At 60.7% G+C, this 20,547-nt stretch overlaps 2 protein-coding genes across 2 annotated transcripts; both read left to right on the forward strand.

Moving 5' to 3' along the window:
* Positions 1–3,666: 3,666 nt before the first annotated feature.
* On the forward strand, positions 3,667–9,718 carry TEKT4 (tektin 4). The gene is made up of 6 exons (XM_019756177.3): positions 3,667–4,331; positions 6,225–6,295; positions 6,702–6,845; positions 7,567–7,789; positions 8,480–8,634; positions 9,402–9,718. Exons 1-6 carry the CDS (start codon positions 3,798–3,800, stop codon positions 9,616–9,618), a joined length of 1,344 nt encoding a protein of 447 aa, XP_019611736.3. The 5' UTR covers positions 3,667–3,797; the 3' UTR covers positions 9,619–9,718.
* A 3,177-nt stretch (positions 9,719–12,895) lies between these two features.
* C1QTNF8 (C1q and TNF related 8) lies at positions 12,896–16,450 on the forward strand. Its single transcript, XM_019756189.3, has 3 exons — positions 12,896–13,111; positions 14,707–14,923; positions 15,658–16,450. Exons 1-3 carry the CDS (start codon positions 13,109–13,111, stop codon positions 16,206–16,208), a joined length of 771 nt encoding a protein of 256 aa, XP_019611748.2. The 5' UTR covers positions 12,896–13,108; the 3' UTR covers positions 16,209–16,450.
* The last annotated feature ends 4,097 nt before the right edge of the window (positions 16,451–20,547 follow it).

Raw genomic sequence — 20,547 nt, forward strand, 5'->3', positions numbered from 1 at the left:
GCAGACAAGGTGTGTCTAGGGGTCTGAGGAGGCCAGGTGGCCCAGTCTCTGCTCTGTGCAGGCCCCTCCAGGCAGAACCCCCCTCCAGTCTTTGACCTTGGACCCATCGTGGCCACCTGGGCCTCCTGGGGAGTGCTGCAGGCTGTGGAGCTGAGCAGAAGTGACAGGCTCCTGTTTCCCCATCTGGCAACTTCTGGGCCAGGGAAAAGGGGGGGAGGGGCTCAGGCTTGAGGAAGTCTGAGCTGGACCCAGCAGGAGGGTCCTTCTCATCAGGCCCATCCTGGTGCTGCAGGAGGCCCCAGAGATGGTGACGTGGCATGGGTCACTGCCGTTCCAGAGTGGCCACACTGTGTGGCAGCCCTGGGTGGGGATGGAACCCTAGGTCTGGCAGGGTTACTGGTCATCCTGGGATGTGATGGGGCACAGGTGTGCCTCTCCTGGACCGAGGCCAGTGTCTCTGCAGCTACCTTCCAGCTGGCTCCAGGCCAGGTACCTGCAAGACACCCGCTGGGAGCTCAGGGTGGGGACCCAGAAAGCCTCTGGCCTGTCCTGGCCCTGGGCGGGTACTTTCCCTGCAAACTGTCCTTGTCACAGGGAGGCCCATCACAAAGCTGTGCCCTTTGCCACTCCCCGGAACCCCGACTACAACCCACATGACCTCGGCGCTGTCCTCCCCGCGTATGGGTCCCTACTGGGGGGTTGGGAGAGGCAGAGTGCCCTCCATGACCACCAGCTACCTGGAAACCCTCCGCCCAGTTGCTAGGGGCCCAGCTGACCCATCCGACCCCAAGTACATAAAAGGGGTGCTGGGATCAGAAGATCCAGCCACGGGGTGCAAAGAGGACCAGGGCTTGCCCCCTCCCTTTGAGGGGCTTCCCAGAAATGGCAGGCCCCACATCCTCTCCCTGCTGGCATCCTGGGGCTGAGGCTGAGCCGAGGCCTGCATGTAAATTCTGCCTACTATGTCCCAGCTGTGCGGCCTGTCTATGTCCCTTTTGTGCAAAGGGAGTGTAACCACCAGGGGCCACGAGAGCCAGGTGCAGGAGACCTGCGGGCACCGGTGCAGGACCAGCATGCAAGCTCTTGGGTGGGGTGTCATTAATTCCCCATCATCCTCGTCTCATCTGCCTTTTCCAGCCTCAGTTAAAAGATCAGGGCCCTGGGCAGCCGGCCCAGACCCAGGACCCCTATAGGCCTGGGTTCATAAGAGGGGCTGACCTCAGAGGGACGAGCACAGAGGGGGTGTCCTCCAGAGCTGCCCTGGAGGGAAAGAATGCCCTGTCCCTGGAGCCATGCCAGCAGCTTCTGTAGGGAAGTGGTGGGGGCCTCAGCGCCTTCTGACCCCACCACAGGCTCCCAGCGGTTGTCCAAACACTGCTGGGAAGAAGGATCCCAGGGAAGGACCTTGTCCCTGGGAACTTCGGGGTGTCCCAAGACTCGATTTTCCTGTCGCAAATGCAATTTGGAAACAAATCCAATAGGCCTGTGTGCCCACTGCCCTAACTCAGCCACTGCTTTGTTCCAACACAGGTCGATAGCCACCCTGACACATGACCAGAGAAACCTAACTCCCCAAGGCCCCTGCCATCGGCCTGACTGGGGATTCGTGCCCAGAGATCCCAGGAGGCCTGGGGGGTTGTGTAGGGCAGGAAGGGGCCAAGGGGGTACTGGTCACTCCCAGCACCTGGCGTCAGGCCAGGTGTGATCACCGCAGCCCCACACAATGGCCGGCATAACCCCACTCCCCAAATGGGGAAACAGGCTCAGAAGCTGCCCAGCCACATGAGAGACAAAGGCAGGGCCAGATCCCAACCCAGGAGTCTTCCTGGGTGTCTTCACCCCCTGACCACCTCCACCTTTGGACATAGGGTGGGGAAGTAGGGTGTCCGTGGTTGACAGGTGGGGACCCAGCCCCCGACAGGCAAAGTCTTGCTGCTCCAGCTTCAACATGGGCTGGGTCAGCCCAGAGCCCCTGCCTTGGGGACCATGTCACAGGGTGAGTTGGAGTGGGACCCCCACACAGGTAGGACCCTCCCCCGCCAGCCCAGGGTCATCCAAGGTCACTGAGCTCTGTTCCAGCCCATGTGTTCCCAAGGGTTCTTGGGATGGCAGGTCCCTGGGGAATGGACCCCAGGCAGCTCGGTCCTGCTCTGGCCACATGGAAAAGAGTTTGTGTGAAAAGCAGGTTCTACTAATCCTAAACAGTCTCAGAAACATAGAGGAAAAACTGAGGGTGGCTAGATGGGGGGGGGGGGGGGGGGGGGGGATAAGGGGGAAGGTGAAGGGATTAGAAAGCACAATCAGTAACCACAAGATGGCCACGGGGATACGAAAGTCAATTTGGGGAATGTAATCAATAATGCTGTAAAGATTTTGTAGGGCATCCGATGGACACTTGTCTCATTAGGGAGACCACCTCAGGGAAGATGTAGATGCCTGATCACTGCACTGTACACCTGAAGCTGAAGCTGAACAATAATGAATGTCAACTACAAGTTTATATATATATATATAGTTACAGGAAGTGGAGTACAGCATCAGGAATAGAGACTGTAATGGCTCTGTTCGATACAGAGGGGTAGTGGATGGGGGAAGGGGGTTGTCACTGGGTGAGGGATATAAATGATAAATGTCTATTACATTGTTTTGTGCACTGAAACTAATAAACAAACAAAAAAAAGCAGGTTCTAAATAAAAGGTGGGTAGTGGTCCTACCCTGAATGTCCTGTATGTCCGCTGCCCTCTGGGGAAACTGAGGACATTTCTCAGGTCACATCAGCCTGAGGGGCTCCCTGACCTCCTGCCCTCGAGGGCGGGCTCTGGCTCAGCCTGGGTTGGGGAAGCCTCAGCCTGCTGTCCCCAAAACCCGTATTTAGGAAGCACCTGTCTATGCCAGGACGTGTAAATGTCATTAGCGTAGTGAGGGGGGACAGTGCCAAGAGTCAGGGCCAAGGGAGGATGGCATTGTAAGGCCAAGAGTGTGAGGTCTGGCTGGTGTGTCTGAAGAGGTCCCGAGGCTCCTGGGTCGCTAGTGGGGGCCGTCCCAGACTGTGCTGGAGGGGGGGGTGTCCTGCTAAGAGGACTGGGGTGAGGGGTCCCACGGGAGGAGCCGGGGCTAGAGGGGTCAGGGGCCATCCAGACCCCAGAGTATTGTCTGGCAGTGGTGGGAGAATCCAGGAGCTGCCGCCCCACCCCCTCAACAGCATTTCTCGGCCAACTGTGCCCTCTGCTGCCCATGTGGGGCATCGGCATCACTCCCACGCTCAGGCTCCCCACCCAGGATGGGGAATGAGGAACTGTGCCCAGCCCAGGCATACTTCCTGCCCCCCAGGCCATGAGCCTGGCCCTTGGTGGCGGCCACCGTCCCAAGAACATGATCTGTCTCCTCCTATGAGGGGCAGATGTAGGCATCTGACTTCAGGAACCCATGGGAGGCTGAATTCAACACCCCATCAAAGATACATCACCCCTCTGTGCCCAAGGGGAACCCCACTGGGGTAAGTAAGACAAGCAGGAGACAAAGGGGCCTGGCCTTGGGCCCCTGGTCCCTGGTGCAATCAGGTGCAATGCCTCCTCCAGCCAGACGGGGCCCAGGATGGGGAGGGTTGGGGCCTGCCTGGCCCTTTAAGAGGGCCCCTGGGGGAGGGGTCCCCGTTGCCCAGCAACAGGAGGGCTTGGCGTGTACCTGTCACCAGGAAACCAGGAGACATCCTGCTCTGGGGACAGAGTGGCCAGAGCTGCCTTGCTGACCGTGGCAAATGCCCTACCCACCAACCTGTGCCTAGGCTGGTGGCACCATGGCACAGACAGATGTGCTCCTGACCAAGCAGCCTGCCCCGCAGACGGTGCCGGCATGCGAGCTTCCCCCCAAGCTATACGATATAGCCCGTAACACGGGCGCCTACACGTCCTCGGGCCTGGCCACCGCTGGCTTCCGCACGGCCAAGTATCTGGTAGATGAGTGGTTCCAGAACTGCTATGCCCACTACCACCAGGCGTTCGCCGACCGTGACCAGTCGGAGCGGCAGCGCCAGGAGAGCCAGCAGCTGGCTGCCGAGACAGAGGCGCTGGCACAGAGGACCCAGGAGGACTCCACCCGGAAGGTGGGTGAGCGTCTGCAGGAGCTGCACTGTTGGAAGTCGGAGCTGCAGCACGAGGTGGACGAACTGGTAGCTGAGACTGACCTGCTGTTGGCTCAGAAGCAGCGGCTGGAGCGCTCCCTGGACGCCACAGCTGTGCCCTTCTCCATCGCCACGGACAACCTGCAGTGCCGAGAGCGCCGCCAGCACCCCGACCTCGTGCGTGACTACGTGGAGATGGAGCTGCTAAAGGTGTGGAGCGCTTTGGTTCCCGGGGCCCGGCAGCCCCGGGCTGCCCTCACCTTTCTGCTGGGAGCGTGACCTGCACGGGGGCCCGAGTGTGGACACAGGTGTGCCCCCATGACACAGGCTGGCAGAGGCCTCGTGCCCATGCAGGATTCACACCTAGGATGTGTGTTGGGACATTTGCCTGAGAATGGAACAGTCAGAGGCCACTGAGGCAAGGAGGGGCCCAGCTGGTCCACCCCACGAGCCCTGACACCCCTCCACACATACCCCAAGGGTGGGGAGAGGTGTGAGCTGAGTTCTGGGGACAGCCACCTGAGGTCTAGAGTATGTGCAGGGCCAGAGAGCCCCTCTTGGTCAGGTCCTGAGGGCACCTGCACCCATTGGGTGATCGCTTGGTTACTTCAAGTCCTGGGACCCTCTGCGCAGCCCCTCAGGTCACCCAGGTCATGCAAATTAAACCTGACCTTGAGCTCCCAGAGACTGAGTCCACCATAGCTCCCTGCTCCAGGACACATACCTATGGTAGAAACCCAAGCACAGGCCGGTGGTGCAGCGTGGATGGGGTGAGAATGGGTGGAGGCCACATTGATCCCACAAAGACACCCTCCGAAACCCGAAACCCAGCAGCACTTGTCCTGGGGCAGCCCCACAGAAATCAGGGGGCTACTCAGTCCAGGCCCTTGGTCCTGGTGGGGCACAGTTCCCAAACCTCTCAGACCCTGGGGGCCTCACCTGTGAACAGACCGCAGGCCGTGAGCATGCATGAGATTCAGGAATATAAACAACCAGTGCAGAGACTCAAGGCATCCCCTGCACTCCCCAAGCTCAGGCCAGAACCTTGAATCCCTCCCTGCCTTCTCCTGCCCACCTCCAGGCTCCCAACCCCCTCTGCAGCCCCCCACAACTTCCCAAGGCTCGGGGTGTAGCCCCTCTGCTCTGTGCCAAGGCCATGGAAAATGAAGTAGTGTATGGACTACTACCGTGGTTCCCCAAAAATAAGACCTAGCCGGACAATCAGTTCTAATGCGTCCTTTTGGAACAAAAATTAATATAAGACTTGGTATTGTATTATATTATATTATATTATATTATATTATATTATATTATATTATATTATATTATATTATACCTGGTCTTATAAGACTGGGTTTTATATTAATTTTTGCTCCAAAAGACGCATTAGAACTGATTGTCCAGCTAGGTCTTATTTTCAGGGAAACATGGTATAGGGGTTGCATGGATGGGGACACAGACCAGGGGACAGACCCAGACACACGTGGGTTTAGTGCCCGATTGGAGATGAAAATTCAAATCAGGGTGAAAGGGTTGTTTGTACACAAAAAAGAAGCCATTGACATAGCACAGAGAAAGCAGAGGATCCCCTGTGTTCTTGGTATGGGGAAGGCCTCTCTGTGCCCATGGCCCCAAGGGGCAGCCCCGCCCTGGAGGGCACCTTGTCCCCAAGGCCTGGGGTCCTTTGAGGCTGTTGGCCTGGATGTCCAGGGGCCAGCTGGCAGGCTGATGACCTCAGTGCCCCGGGCAGACTGCCGGGACAGCCCCCAGTGCCCAGGGGGTGCTGGGTGCCAGACAAGTGGGAACTACCTCTGGGTGACCCTCAGCAGCAGTAAAGACTCCCAGAAGGAAAGGCCCCATACAGTGCACCAAATAGAATATTCAAATGCCCAAAATAAACCTGACAAGGAAAAGCGGGGCTCATGCCCCATTTTCCGAAAAAGAGACCAGGGGTCAACAAAGCCCAAGGTCATCCAGCCAGGGGTCAGGTGCCAGCTGAGCCCCCAGTTCCTCCAGTTATTGGCCCAAATCTCAGCTCTTCCTGGGGTCCACAGCAGCTCTGCCGTCCTCAGATTCTTCAAAGCACACGGTCTTCTCCCCCAGGAGGCCGAGCTCATCCGGAACATCCAGGAGCTGCTGAAAAGGACCATCATGCAGGCCGTGAACCAGATTCGGTGGGTCTCCAGCCTGCAGGATGACCCCTGTCCCCCCACCCCTCAGGCTGGTTTGGGGCAGGAAGTTGGGGCAATGGGGCCCTGAGGCTCAGAGAAGTGGTGGCTTGTCCCAAGTCACAGCCTGGAGCACAGGCAGGGGCACCAGATGGGTGAGGGGTGTAGCAGATTCCTGCATGGCCTGGGGGCCCTGGGTGTCCACAGCTCAGGCCAGCAAGGGGGGCAGGGGGCAGCTGACTCTGGACATTGCTGGCTAGGTGAACCTGGGCGTCCCGAGGACCCCACGCTCCGTAGATGAGGTTTGCCTTCTGCTTGGGGTGCTTGCCCTGCCCAGCACCCCGGTGGGCCCAGCTCCCCCCACCCTCACCCTCCTCGTTGCAAAAACGCAGGCCCTGCCCACTGCCCCCAGGCTGAACCGGGAACAGAAGGAGACGTGCGAGATGGATTGGTCCGACAAGGTAGAGGCCTACAATATCGACGAGACCTGCGCCCGCTACCACAATCAGAGCACGGAGGTGCAATTCCACCCGCACTCCACCAAGTTGGAGGAGAGGTGGGCCACCCAGCCTCTCCGAGGGATCCTCCGTACAAAAACCTTCCCCCCCTTCCCCACCGACTGCCCTTGCAGCACGCCCTCCCCAGGTCCCACCTGGGCTCCTGGTCCCCCTGCTGGGGGTCCTCCCCAGCCCTGCTGTCCCGAAGCCCTCACCACAGCCCGAGGCTCTGGTCCCTCTGCTGGCCCGAGGCCCTCACCACAGATAACCCTCGTGAAGCTCTTCTGCTCCTGAAGATGGGCAGCCATCAGGACCCCTGCCCAAGTGCCCAGTCCCACACAGTTCACCAGAGGGGCCGCGGGCTAAGCAAAGAGAGAGAACCCAGGGGCGCCCGGAGGCGGATGGGGGAGACATGGACGACTAACCTGCAGCTCCATGCGCGGTCGGTAGGGGCGCTAAGCCTCCGCCCATCGTAGTGTAGCCCTGGACGCGCGGTGGGCGTGGGGCGCAAGGCCGGAGTGGAGATTGGGGCGCAGGAGGCACTGGGGGAGTGGGGCGGCGCTGGAGGGCGCGGGGCAGAGCTAGGGTAGTAGTCGCAGGAGGCACGGGTGACGTACGGGCCGCGGGGTCGCGAGGTAGCACTGAGGCTGAGGGTGGTGTGGTTTGTGCTGGGGAGCTGGGGGCATGGAAGTGCGGGGGCGCGGGGAGGGCCTGGTGGGAACCGCAGCCCTTGGCAGGTGCCCCCACCGACCGCGGCGCTGGGCCGCTACCTGCCCGCAGCGCCTCCACGCCCGAGACGTGGGCCAAGTTCACGCAGGAAAACCTGTGCCGCGCCGAGCGCGAGCGCCTGGCCTCGGTCAACCTGCGGGGGCTCATTGACTGCATCCTGAGGGACGTAGCCGAGGACCTGCGGCTGCAGTGCGACGCCGTGAACCTGGCCTACGAGCGCCGCTGCGAGGAGCTGGAAGACGCGCGGCTCAAGTTGGAGCAACACCTGCGCAAGGTGGGGCCGGCGCGCCCAAGCCACGCCCAGGACGCACTCAGGCCACGCCCAGGCCAGCCCTGGGGTGGGACTCCCGTAACCAGAATGAGACTAGGCTCCTTCAGGCGCCCCCTCCCTGTCTCCCCCCTCCGTGGCCACTATATCATGGTCACTACCTAGCCTCGCCCCTACCCCTTCCTTCCAGAGGGACCCCAAAGGCAAAGCCCCCACTCCTCCCTGAACCTTCATTTAGCCGATGAAAAACCAGGTGACATTGAGGGTGGTCTACTGGCATTGCCACCCTGGTCTATTGACACTGACCAAGAGGGGCTGTCACGTGTGAGCAGGAGGAGGGAAGGTGGAAGGGAAGATGCGGGCCTCCCAGGGCTCTGACCCCAAGCTCTCAGGGTGGCCTCTGCTGCCTCCAAGTCTCTCTGGTTCTTGGTTAGGGTTGGAGGCTAGTGACCACCAGGGCTGGGAGGCATTCGGGCCAGAACTGCTGGACCACAGGCTTTGCTGTCTCATCCCAGGCCCCTGGGTTCCCTTGGGCGGGCCAAGGTAGCTGGGCACGTTCTCCTTGCATCTACGCTTCCTCCAGAGCCAGTGGACAGGCTGCTCCCTGGACATAGCCCCAGGGTTCAGCAAGGAGATCTGGCCCATCCTGGATGCCCGCCTTTCTGGGGACCCAGGTGGACTGTCCTGTGTGTGCAGACGCTGCGCGAGATCACAGACCAGGAGCACAACGTGGCCGCGTTGAAGCAGGCCATCAAGGACAAAGAGATGCCTCTGAAGGTGGCTCAGACCCGCCTGTACCAGCGTTCGCACCGGCCCAACGTGGAGCTGTGCCGAGACAATGCCCAGTTCAGGTAGAGTCCTGGGGTGGGCCTGGTCACCACCCCCACCCAGGTGCCGCCCACCTGCCTCCAGGCCTCCCTTGGCCTCTGGGACACCCATGTACAACCATGCACACAGCCCCACAGATGTGTTGAGGACACACTGGTGCCTCCCTGGCTCAGCTCACGCACACGCAGATGTTTGCACGTCCCCACTCCCATCCAGTGTGTGGACACTGTACGAGCCTTACGGGTGGGCACTGAGTATCAGAGCTTCAAGTGCCAGGGACATTGGGGCGCTTCCCACTTCACATGCTGTGCAGCCTTCCTGGTGAGGAATTTTGGGGTCATGACACCTCTGATATCATGGTGGACCCACGTCCTGGGCTGGAGCCATACGTGGGATCATGTCTTTTGTTTTTCTGACTTATCGAGGATCCAGCTGCCCTTGTGAGCAGAACTACCCCTACCCCCTGGCATTTTTCCTTCCCTGTCCCTCGATTTGTTCAGGAAACTTGGGGCCTCGCTTGGCTCCAAGGGGGTCAATCTGTCCTGATTCCAAATGCCAGGAATAGAAGGAACTAGGGAGCCTTAGGGCCTCGAGTGGAACCCCAGCCCACTCCCCAGCTCTGCTGGTAGGCATTCCTTTGGGACGTTTGGAGTCCGTTTATGGCTGAGCGTCTTGGCCAGGACTCACCAGGGTTCCCAGCCTTTGAATCATGGGCTTCGCCCCTCCTGGCCCCAAGGCTTGGTGTTTTGGTGACAGCCCAGCTCACGTCTCCCTCCCCCGAATCCCTCAGGCTGGTGAGTGAGGTGGAAGAACTGAACATGTCCCTCACGGCACTGAGGGAGAAGCTTCTAGAAGCAGAGCAGTCACTGCGCAACCTGGAGGACACACGCATGAGCCTGGAGAAGGACATCACTGTCAAAACCAACAGCCTCTTCATCGACCGCCAGAAGTGCATGACCCACCGCACCCGCTACCCCACCATCCTTCAGCTGGCTGGCTACCAGTGACCAGGGCGGGCACCACAGTGGGGCAGCCCTGCTGGCTTTGGCCAGACTCAGACAGGGACCTGACCCCCAACCCTAAAATAAAAAGCATGTTGGCTTTCCACTCGTGGCATGGCCTGGGCAGGTAGGCTTTGCCTGTGGACCCCATTGTTCCAGCCCATGGGAGGTGAGGGCTCAGAGCCTTTGCAAGGGCAGTTCTTCCTACCCAGAGTGCCCCCAGTTACCACCTGGGGAGAGGGGTCAGCCAAGGATGGTAGAGGCACCACCTCATTGCTCAAGCAGAGCATTGGAGGCCTGGCCCTGTCCCCAGCTCCAGGCCCCTCCCCCGCACTCAAGGCACAGAGAGGTTTCTCTACCCTAATGGGCCACCCGCCGGATGCTTCAGAGGAAGCAAGCATCACCTGCCATCCATCCCACTGAAGCCACACAGCCTCCAGTCACTGCCGCGGTAGTCTGCTCTTTTTCTTCCATGTGCCCTGGATGCTGTCAGGGTGAGGCTGGCCGGCTCTCCCCTAGTTAGCAGGAGGTGAACCTGGGGCAGAGGTGTCTGGACACACTGCTGACCTGGCTCTCCCCTGAGGGACTCGGCCGTGGGGGCTGTGGGCATTCATGGAGCACCTCAATGCCCCTCAAGGGTACCAGGCCAGGCCTGGAACAGTGACCCCCCCAGGGAAACCCGTGGGACCTCTCCCTGCCACTGCCACTTGGCACGAGATGGGCACCTGGGGGACAGACCCTGAACTGGGGGGTGAGGAGTCTAGGTTAGGAGTGGGAGCTCCACTCCCAAACACCTTGGTCACCTTCAGGGGGCCAGTCTCCGTGTCTAGCCCCCTCCTGAGCCAGGGAGAGTCAGGCATGGAGGTGGGTGGAGCCCCTGCCGCTGACCTGACTGCACACCGCCCTGTACCCTGTGTTCACCTCGTGAATAGACATGCAGTCCCCAGAGAGGGCCAAGCACATCTGTGGAGGGGCAGGTGGTGGTGAGGCCCCTGTCGCTCGGCCCCCACAACCCCCCCCCCCCCCCACAGATGAGCTTCTGGCTGCTGTCCCTTCCCCAGCAGCAGCTCATTGACAGGACTCTCAGGGTGAGTGAGCACTCTTGCCACGCAGACCCCCATTACTGCCCCACAGCCGAGGCCGTGACCCATCGCGCTGAGGTTCTCCTGTCCAGGCCCCCCAGAGAGTAGCAGCTGATGAGAGCTAATTGAGGGGGGCTGTGTGAAGCTCTTTGTCTCTAAAGCTTGGTGGCAGTACCAGGCAGGGAAGGCAGCGGGCGTAGTCCCAGGGGGCCATGTGGCTGGACCTCAATGTCTATAGTTCTCTGATGGCCATCTGTGAGGCCGGAAATTTAGTCACACTGTAGAGACCAATGACCAGGCCCTGGAGCTGAGCAGTGGCTCCAGGCCACATGTCAAATTTCCCAAGGCTCGAAGGAGAAGTAGGCTGTCTGGCAGGCTTGGGGTGGGGACAGACCGCTGTGTCCCCCCCAGGCTGACTGCCGTCAGCAGGGATTCGGCCCCTACAGACACTCTGTGGGTGGCTGACCCTATGGGGCCATGAGGCTCGGCCATGTTCCCGTTGTCACGGAGATGCCGGGCGGCATGTCCGAGCGATGGCTATTTCCATCCGGGAGCCTCGTTCTCCTGCTGAGTCACCCCTGGCGTTCACTGACCACCTCCGCTAAGAGCCTTGCCTTCCCACCCACTCCAGCAAATGCACCCCAGCCTGGGTCCCAGAGGCGTGGGCTTAGCCCTGGCTTACCCCCAACATGCAGGGCATATTTAACTCACTGTCCCCTCCCCCAAGGGGACTCACAGTGAGTGCCCATCTCTTTTAGGGGGCTGCTCTGCCTACTGGCATCAGGGAGCCGGCCGCAGGAGGTGCAGGGAGGGCTCCATCAGCTTTACAGCACGGCGAAGCCTGTGGCATCCCCCACTGGCTGGGCTTCACCCGGGTCCATCGAGACAGGGGACACACCCACCACGTCTGAGCCCGTTGGTGCCCATTTACAGGTGGGAAGCTAAGGCTCAGAGGCAGGGAGCAGCAGAGCTCGGGCATCTGCCTTCCTTTGGGAGCCCCAGAGGCAATAATGGGGGGCGGGCAGAGAGGAGCCCCCAGTCTGTTCTGAGCCCAGTGGCTCCTCAGAGACACGGTGATAGAGGCAGGAGCCTGGGCTGCTCAGAACCAAACCACGAGGCATGAGAGGCAACGGGCTGCAGGGAGGTGAGACAGGGTTTAGGGCCTCGGGTCTTCACACCTCCTCCATTTGTGCCACCCGCCACCGAGGGGTGAAGACAGCTGTCCCCAAAGAGGGCTGCCGGGCCTGCTGGAGGGTGAGCTGTCATCTCTGGGGGTGGGGCCAGTCTAGGAACTGGCTCTAGCTGGCATAACCCCTGCCCACCATCCTCACCTGGCCCACTCCCCTTCAGACTGGCACAAGAAGCCCCCCACATGTGGGGGGGGCTTCCCCCTTCTCCCATCCTTGCCCCTCTGTGGTTATCAGTGAGGAGGGTTGAGGTGGGGAAGCTGGGGAGAGAACCAGATCCCTGGATGGGCCTGGCCTGTTCCCCAGGCTATACCTGGTCAGCTGGTGCTGCTCCCACAGGTGACCTGGCTTGGTGTGTGTGGGGGGTGGAAGCATCCCAGGAATTGCATGTCCCCATGTCCAGAGGCCAAGGCGCAGCGTTCTGACCCTGGACCGACTGTCCAGCTGTCCAGACCCAGACCAGGGACAAGGCCAGATCCTGGTGTGGGCTCAGCTTCAGGCTCACAGTGGGCACAGCCCCTGCCTGCCACTGCCTGGGGGGCCCTGTGAGTCATTCCCACCAGCGGGCATAACAGGAACACAACTCTTACCCGCTGAAAGGCTGGACTGATGCTGAAGGCCCCCCAACAGGGTGTTACAGCTTCTTGCTCTGCTGGGCACAGGGGAGGCAAAAGCAGACACCCCGGGTCTGGCCAGGTGTTGGGTTTCATCCACCAGCCCCAGCCCTCACCTCCCAGCCAGAGACAGGAGGGTGTCACTGTCACCGGGTGGGCTCGACACAGGCCCGGTGGCCCTGGTCTGCCTCCCCCCAACTGTGGCCTCCAGTCCCCTGATGAGTCTCCTCCCAGCTTCCCCAACTCCCCCCTGAGTCACTGTACCCCAAATGGAGGAGGTGGCCAGCCCATGGCACCGTCCCCCAATCCACCAGTCCCCGACGCCCCAGGCCCCATAGCCATGCCATGGCACAGGGCTGGCAGAAGGACCCTGGAGCCCCTGTGGCAAGGATATGCAGACCTTTTGGCAGGTGGAGGGTGGAGGGCAGGATGGCGGGCAGCAGGGCCCTGGGAGCCTCCCACCGGGAGCGCTGAAGCCGGCCCCAGCCCTGTTGGTTTTGGATGGCCCAGGGGAAGCCGTGGGCGCCTGGGCCGGGCATGAAAGGGCCCTTTCACGGGCTGCTGGGGCAGTGACGGTGGAGCGGCCAGACCAGCAGCAGCACCCGACTGTGAAATGGTAACGGAGTGAGGGGGTAGGTGGGGGTCTTCACAGCCACCCTGGGCAGGCTGGGCTTGCAAGGGCTCTGTGCTCTCCCCGACTCCAGCAGGAGGCTCCAGCCCAGAGTGTCTGCTGGGTAGGCCAGCGGGCCAGGATGCCCAGGACACCATACCTCCAGGGGGAGGAGATGGGGGCTTAAGCGGCACAGGCCTGCATATGGGGCAGGATCCCCTGGAGACACCCACTCTTGTCAGATCCTCCCATTGGAGGAATCCAGGAGGGTCTTGCAGGGTCCGGTGATACTGGGAGGACTGGTCAGGGTCTGCTGGATTCCGGGGATTAGGGTGAAGAAAAGGGGTCCCATCTGCCAGGGAAGCTCAGCCTGGGAGTGGGTCTCAGACCCACCATGCAAGAGGAAGGATCTAGCCCTGTGCTGCAGTCACAGAGGGCTCCCTGGAGGAGGGGGCCTGGGTCTTTGCTCAGCAGGGCTGGACTACAGGGAAGACTGAGGATGCTGACCTCACATGCCCACCCTTGCAGAACACCAGCCCTGCCTGAGACTCTCGGATGCAGCCCTGGGGAGACCAGGACAGGCAGGGCCCACTTGCCAGGGAAAATTGATGCCCAGGTGCATGCAGGGCTCACCCAGGGGGTCTCAGCAGCTGCCGATTGAGGCAGGAAGTGGTGCCCCCACCTTGTATGGATGGTCCAGGTGTCCTGGTGGGGAGGGCTTGAAGGCAGGAGGCCCAGGATTGTTGGGTGTTGAAAACCATCTTCTCCACTTCGGGGCAGGGGGCCACATGGGGTAGCCTCCTAAGTTGCCTTCCCTCCTTCTGGGAGCTCAGGATTCGGGTGTTGCCCTCTGCCCAGCTAGGCAGCAGGCAGAAACTGCCTCACGTCAGCCCCACCCAACCTGGGACCCAGGCCCAGCCTCAGGGGGTAGGGCAGTGCCCTTCCTTGAAGCTGCCCCTCCCCGAGGGCTCTGCCCGGCCACAGGAGGGTGGGGTTTTGGAGGGCTGATTCAAAGCCCCCCTTGTCCATGGTAGTTATCCCTGCATCTGCCAGGTGTGGGGTCCCCAGCATGGGAGCTTTGGGGACCAGACCGCAGGCAGTTAGGGTGCCTGCTACAGGCCAGAGCTAAGGCCCTGGGAGGGGGAGGAACCTGCAGATGGAGCAGCCCCTAAGAAGGAGCCTGGAAACGCAGCCAGCTCGGATGGGTGGGGCTGCCTGAGCCATGCTTGCTGGGGGCTCTGGAAGGTGTGAGTTGTCCCCTGTATGGGCCCCTCAGATTGGTGGTAGCCCCAGTAGTGCTGTGTTGAGCATTCTGAGGCCACATTCAGGTTCAGGTGAGAGAATGTGGGGGTCCATTAGTGATGTCTGTCAGGGGTGGGGGCTGAGCATCAGAGAGAATTATGCCAGGTGCTCTGTCTGGTGCACGATGAGGCTGTGGCCCTGCCCACTGTGACACCTTGAGGTTATCTGACTGTGTACCCCACACAGGCCCCTTACGCCATCTCCTCAGACAAGGGGGCACAGCTGGCTGCCGTGGGGCCTGGGGACTCAGTGGGGCATCTTCTTCTCAAATGCCCTCTCCTCTACTCCCTGTCTTATAGGCTCTGGCACAGAGAGCAGCTCCTGCCCTCCTGCTTTTCCTGGCACTGCCTGCGGAGGCCTGGCCCAGCCTGGGGCTGCCCCGGCGGCCGTGTGTGCACTGCTGCCGCCCGGCCTGGCCCCCGGCTGCCCCTGGCACATATGCCACTGAGAGTGATGGGGTGGAGTGGACGCAGCTGCCCCACATTCGGCCCACCATCGATATCTCAATCCTCAAAGGTGAGTGTCACGGAGAGGTGGCCCCACCCTGTCCCCTGTCCCCACAGGGACACCCACCCACACTGAGCAGAACAGGGAAGAGGGGATAGGAGAGCAGGCCAAAACCCCGAGGCCCTGATTTAGGCAGAGCCACTCTGGGAAGACACCTGGGGCCCCAGTGGGACACACCGAGTGGTGGTTCCTTGCTTCCGACACCCTTGTAAAGGCCATCAGCCTTCCAGCTACCCTCTCAATCAGGAAGCAAGGTGGCCTGGAGACTGCCTCTCTCCTGAGCAATCTTACTATCACCTGCCCTTCTCTGCCCCTGCCAGGCCCAGCCCACACAGGAAGTGGGGGAGGGAGGGCCAGGTACCGCTTGGGAGAAGGTGCGAGAGGCTAAGTTCATGAGGGCCTCATCCTAGGGACTGGACAGCAGGCCACATGAAGGTTGGACTTGAGCACCAACTTCCCAGCCCTCTCGTCCTTTAAAGCCCAGTTTAGACACTTCTTTTGATAGCTGCCTGGATCCCCGTCATTCCCACTGTCCCACTGTCCCTACATGAGAATCAGCACGAGCCCCAGAACAGCCACAACTTTGGGGTGTGGCTTCTTATTGCCCTGTGTGAGGGGTGGGTTAGCACCCATCTTACAGACGAACAGACTGAGACTTGGGGAGGGGAGGTTACTCGCAAGGCCACATGGCCAGCAAGCGGATCCCAAGCCTTGACCAGTGGCTTCTGCTTGCTCCCCTGCAGGTGAGAAGGGCGAGGCAGGGGTCAGAGGTCGTTCCGGTAGGAGCGGGGAGCAGGGCCCACCGGGTTCCCGGGGCCTCCGGGGCCGCAAGGGTCAGAAGGGAGAGGTGGGGCCGCCAGGCGCCCCTTGCCAGCGTGCCTATGCGGGATTCTCCGTGGGCCGGCGCGAGGGGCTGCACAGCACCAATGCCTTCCAGGCCGTGCCCTTTGACACGGAGCTGGTGAACCTGGATGACGCCTTCGACCTGGCCTCTGGCCGCTTCCTCTGTGCTGTGCCCGGCGTGTACTTCCTGAGCCTCACCGTGCACACCTGGAATTACAAGGAGACCTACCTGCACATCATGTGCAATAGGCAGGCCACAGCTGTGCTGTACGCACAGCCCAGCGAGCGCAGCGTCATGCAGACCCAGAGCCTGTTGCTGCCGCTGGCCGCTGGTGACACTGTCTGGGTGCGCATGTTCCAGCGTGACCGTGACAACGCCATTTACGGTGAGGGCGGGGATCTCTACATCACCTTCAGTGGCCACCTGGTCAAGCCAGCAACCGAGCTCTAGCTGCCACGGAGAAGCCCCCACACAATGGCCAGCCCGCGATGGCACTCACTCCCCAGACACCTCCAGCCCGATCTCGCCCTGACGCCTGGTACCAGCTGGGTCTGAGCACTGACTGGTGTGCGCCGACGCAGAGCTGTGGCCAGGGATGTGGCAGGAGCGAGACAGACGCAGGGGGCCTGCCCTGGTGGGGACTGGCACAGACCAAGTCTTCACACCAAGAAAGTCAGGATGGAGACGGTGGGCATGGGCATGGGGCAGGGTGGGTGGGGCACCTCTACACTTGATGGAGTTTGCCTCCTGGCTGAGCGATTGTTCTGTTTATAAAGGGCTGTGCCAGCACCACTGCCTCTGAGACATTCATAAAACACCTACTGGGTGCCGGGCTGGACACTGGGGAGTCTAAGAATCAAATGCTGAGCCTGACCCTCTCAGAGCTGATTCTAGCAGGCAACGTGCTAATTTCCAGGGGTGACAGAGAGCGGCAAATGGGGTAGGGACAAGGGTCATGTCCTCGAGTAAACACGCAGTCCAGCTCTGGTGGGCTGATGTTCTGAGGCTCCCGGTGTCCTTTCATCTGTCTGGAATGGGCTGGATGGTGAAGGAAGACCATGTCTCGATGTGCACCAGAGCCTGGGGGAGCCCTACACCCCCTGGTGTCACCTCACACTTAGATGTGGCTGAAATCAGGGCCTGGCAGTGATGGAGCAGTCAGTAGAGTAGATTGCACCCCAATCCCTGGAGGCAAGGGTGTAGGTGGAGGTTGGCCACTCTCACTCCACAGGAGGCTTCCATACACCCCACGGGTTGGAGCCACCTGGCTGCCCCACCCTGACGTCCACTCTGTGTCTGTTCCTTTCTGCCACGTGTCCCTGAGCCACTCTGGAAGCTTCTGCTCAACCCTTCTGTCTCCATCACTGCTGCATCCTCCCTGGGGCTTCCCCTAGCATCTCCTCAGTGGCTGCTCTCTCCTGAGCAAAGATGATGGGGCAATGGGGCTGCCAGGGCCCTGGCAGCAGTGTCTGGAAATACGGGAACCTGGAGAGCTGGCCGAGGTTCCCAGCCATGTGGAGGTGGCTGGAGCTGCAGCCGGCCAGCTGAGCAGGAGATGGACCCTCGTAGAAGGAGGGTCTATAGGCCACCAGCTAGGGTGCAGGAGGTGTTAGGAGGTGGCTGCTGGCAGCCCCATGCCCCTCTCTCGGGAGGATGCACGAGGTGCCGGCTGCCCACCAGGTGGGCTGGGGCCACATGGGTGCTGTTTAGGCACAGGCCTCCCTCGGTCCTTGTGTACCTTTGGGGCCCAGGGCGCACAGAACGCCGGGCCCGGCTGGTCCTCTTTTCCCTCTCCCTCACAAGGACCCCAGCCCCTAATGAGATGAACCCCACATCCACCTGGCCCCAGGGCTGGGGAGCCTTCTCCAGTCAGTGGTCAGCCGATGAGGGGAGGCAGGCAGGGGTGGGGACGCGCTCATTCATTTCACAAACAGGCCCCTCCTCATCTCTGCACTGGGGGAGGGGATGAATCGAGAACACAGCGGCCCTCCCCACCACCATGCAGCTCAGTTTTCCCACAGGAGCATCAACCCTGAGCTGGGGTTGACCCCGTAGCCTCCCCACCCACTCTCAGGGGGGGCCAGGGGAAGGAATATGGGCACAAATTCCTGGACAGGTGGAGAAACTGAGGCCGGCAGGGATCTGCAGAATCCCCAAGTGTGTGTGGTGCTGAGAGCTGGCACCCCCATAGGCTGGACTGTCCCCCCTACGTGTGGCCTGGACAGAAGAGGAGTGGGAAGAGGGGGCCTGTCTGCAGGGGCAGGGGCTCTGCCAGCCACCCACCCCGAGGCCCGGGCCTGCAGCCTCTTGCGCAGTGGACACATCTCAGGGGTGCACCATAAATCCTGCCCCACGTGTGTCCACCCTTGGCTGCCCACCCACAGCCTGCCCATGAGGGCTGTGAGGGTCCCTCAGACCTTCGGGGCTGCCATCTCCGGCCAGCACTGGGCAAGAAGGGCAGGGGCTCCTGGGATCGGAGGTATGAGCCCCTCGTGCCCCACATGCAGTCTCTACAGCTCCATGAAGACGCTGAGACCCAGGGACCGTGAGTCCCTGTGCTGGGGCCCTGACTTCAAACCCCCGGCGGCAGCCCTGGCCCCCCATGCTGGTTCCTGGTTTCAGACAAAACAGGACCCTGCCCTGAAAAAGACACAGACAAGGAGATCCGGACAGGCAGGGGGTCTGTGCCCCGAGACCCAGTTCTTCAGGGGTCTCAAAGGGGACCCCTGCCCCCCAGGAACCTGAAGGCCAGACCAGGCCCCACCGTGGTACATGGCAGGTGGCAGCAGGACTCTGGGGGCTCATTATGGCCAAGGACTTGGGGTGGGACATCCTGAACTGGTGAAGCCATGGCCCCCAGAGATAGGAGGGGGCTGGGAGAGGGCCCTGGGATGCTGAGTTGGGCGGAGCCTCAGGCGGCTGCACTTTGGCCCTTCAGCCTGTGTCCTTTTATGGCTGGAATAGCCAGACACACCCAGGGTGCTTGGCAACCTGTAGGTGCATTAGGAGCAAGTGCTAATGGGTACCCCCCAGGTCGTAGAGAGAGTTCCGCTGTAGAGACCAAGGTACCGAAATAGGAACGGGGGTCTGCAGGGCGATTGGAAGGACCCTGGCCTCCCTCCATCCTCCCAGGTCCTGGACTCCCCTCCTACCCTGACCAGAACCCCCAAACCCCTGTGTGCTTGGGGCCAGCCTGGCCAGGAGGGGCCAGGAGGGAACCCCTTGTCTGCCAGCTCCAAACAAAGCTTGTGTTCGTTCCAGCCTGCCGTGTGCTGACGGCCTCTGTCTGGACCCGCAGAGCAGCAGTGGTGGAGCCTAGAGTCCAGGGCTAGGAGCCGCAGTTGCCCCTGGCAGAGGAAGTCTGCAACCTGGCAGCCACTCCACCTCCTTTTAACCTCACGGCATTAATCCAGCCATCCACGCAGCCCAGACAGGGTGGTACTGGGGCAGCAGGGCCAAACCTCAAGGGACAGGCCCTGCTCCCAGCTGCTGACCCAGAAGAGCAGCGGAGGTCAGGCCAAGAAAGGCATCTGACAATCTCCAAGTGCCAAGGCCACCACACCCGCAGAGAATCAGAGGCTGGTGGGGGCATGCCCTGAGCATGACTGAGACCCCCATGGAGAGCCTCAGTGCACCCTGGGGGATGTCCCAGCAGACACTGTCGCTGGATCCAGGACAGAAGGCATTCCCCTACACCCTCCAGGTTTATTTATTTAAAAAAATAATGCACAACTGAGAACTGGGGTAGGGGTGGGACGAGATGAGGCAAAGTCACCATCTGGAGACACAAAAATCAATGAGGTCCATGCTGCCCTGACCACTTAGAAGATAAGAGGGGAATTGACCTCAATCAGAATAGCAAGTGGAAACTCCCGCTGTGTGGGAGGGGTTGTAATCAGGAATGAACACCCATGGGCCATGAGAAGAAAACAGGGAAAACACCTGAATACAGGGACTGCCCTGCAACCTTCTCCTGAGAGATGGGATCTCATCTGGGAGCCAATTTACCCACATTAGTTGATCCATCTAGTGGAATTCCAATTAAACGTCTGTGTTTAAAATTTAGGTGAAATTCATAGAGCATAAAATTTACCATTTTAAAGTGAACAATCCAGCGGCATTTAGCATTTTCACAATGTCGTGCAACTACCACTTCTATGTATTTCCAGAACATTCTCATCATCCCCAAAGAACCCTGACCCTGTTGGTAGTCACTCCATAACCCCTCCCCCAGACCAAGCCTGTGTGTCCAAAGGTGAGGGAAGAAAGGGGGTGGCCGGGGGACGGAGGTTTGCTCAGGTGGATTACCTGTCCCCTCACCAACATTGGGACCCACTCAGGCAGCCAGATAATGCCCCCGGATCCCCATCAGCACAAATCTAGTAAATGCATAGCTGCCACCCCACCTCCAGATACATAACCTGAAGGAGGAGGAAGAAGGTGGGCCCGACACAGGTAGGAGCAAGAGGCCTAGAAGGGGGTGTGAGCCCCAGGACAGGGGAGGGCAGGGAGTAGGACACCTCGCCCCCCCAGGCACCTGGGCAGTCACAGGACTTTCAAGGTAAGGCCCCCACCTGGGCAGAACCTCCCATTGCTCAATGTCACTTAGTTATTCTTCCAACAAATGCCCTTCAGGACTACGATAGCAGGACCAGCCCTCAGGAGCCAGGATGGCCTCTGCCCATCTATACAGGACAGGACAGTGCCCTTGACTTCAATGGAGGGGAGGCAGCAGAGATGGGCTTGGGGACCCCCCACCAGCCAGAGTGGAAGAGGAATCATGAACCTA

Source organism: Rhinolophus sinicus, chromosome 10 (genome assembly GCF_057876585.1).
Source record: "Rhinolophus sinicus isolate RSI-liver-muscle chromosome 10, RSI-T2T, whole genome shotgun sequence".
NCBI classification, from domain to species: Eukaryota; Metazoa; Chordata; class Mammalia; order Chiroptera; family Rhinolophidae; genus Rhinolophus; species Rhinolophus sinicus.

What these genes read in the sequence shown, in the direction of transcription:
- TEKT4 (XM_019756177.3), top strand. Translation starts at nt 3,798, where the DNA reads ATGGCACAGACAGATGTGCTCCTGACCAAGCAGCCTGCCCCGCAGACG. An exon ending in TCCACCAAGTTGGAGGAGAG is followed by an intron (nt 6,846 to 7,566) that starts GTGGGCCACCCA and finishes ACCTGCCCGCAG; the next exon opens with CGCCTCCACGCCCGAGACGT. An exon ending in TGGAGCAACACCTGCGCAAG is followed by an intron (nt 7,790 to 8,479) that starts GTGGGGCCGGCG and finishes CTGTGTGTGCAG; the next exon opens with ACGCTGCGCGAGATCACAGA.
- C1QTNF8 (XM_019756189.3), top strand. An exon ending in CGATATCTCAATCCTCAAAG is followed by an intron (nt 14,924 to 15,657) that starts GTGAGTGTCACG and finishes GCTCCCCTGCAG; the next exon opens with GTGAGAAGGGCGAGGCAGGG.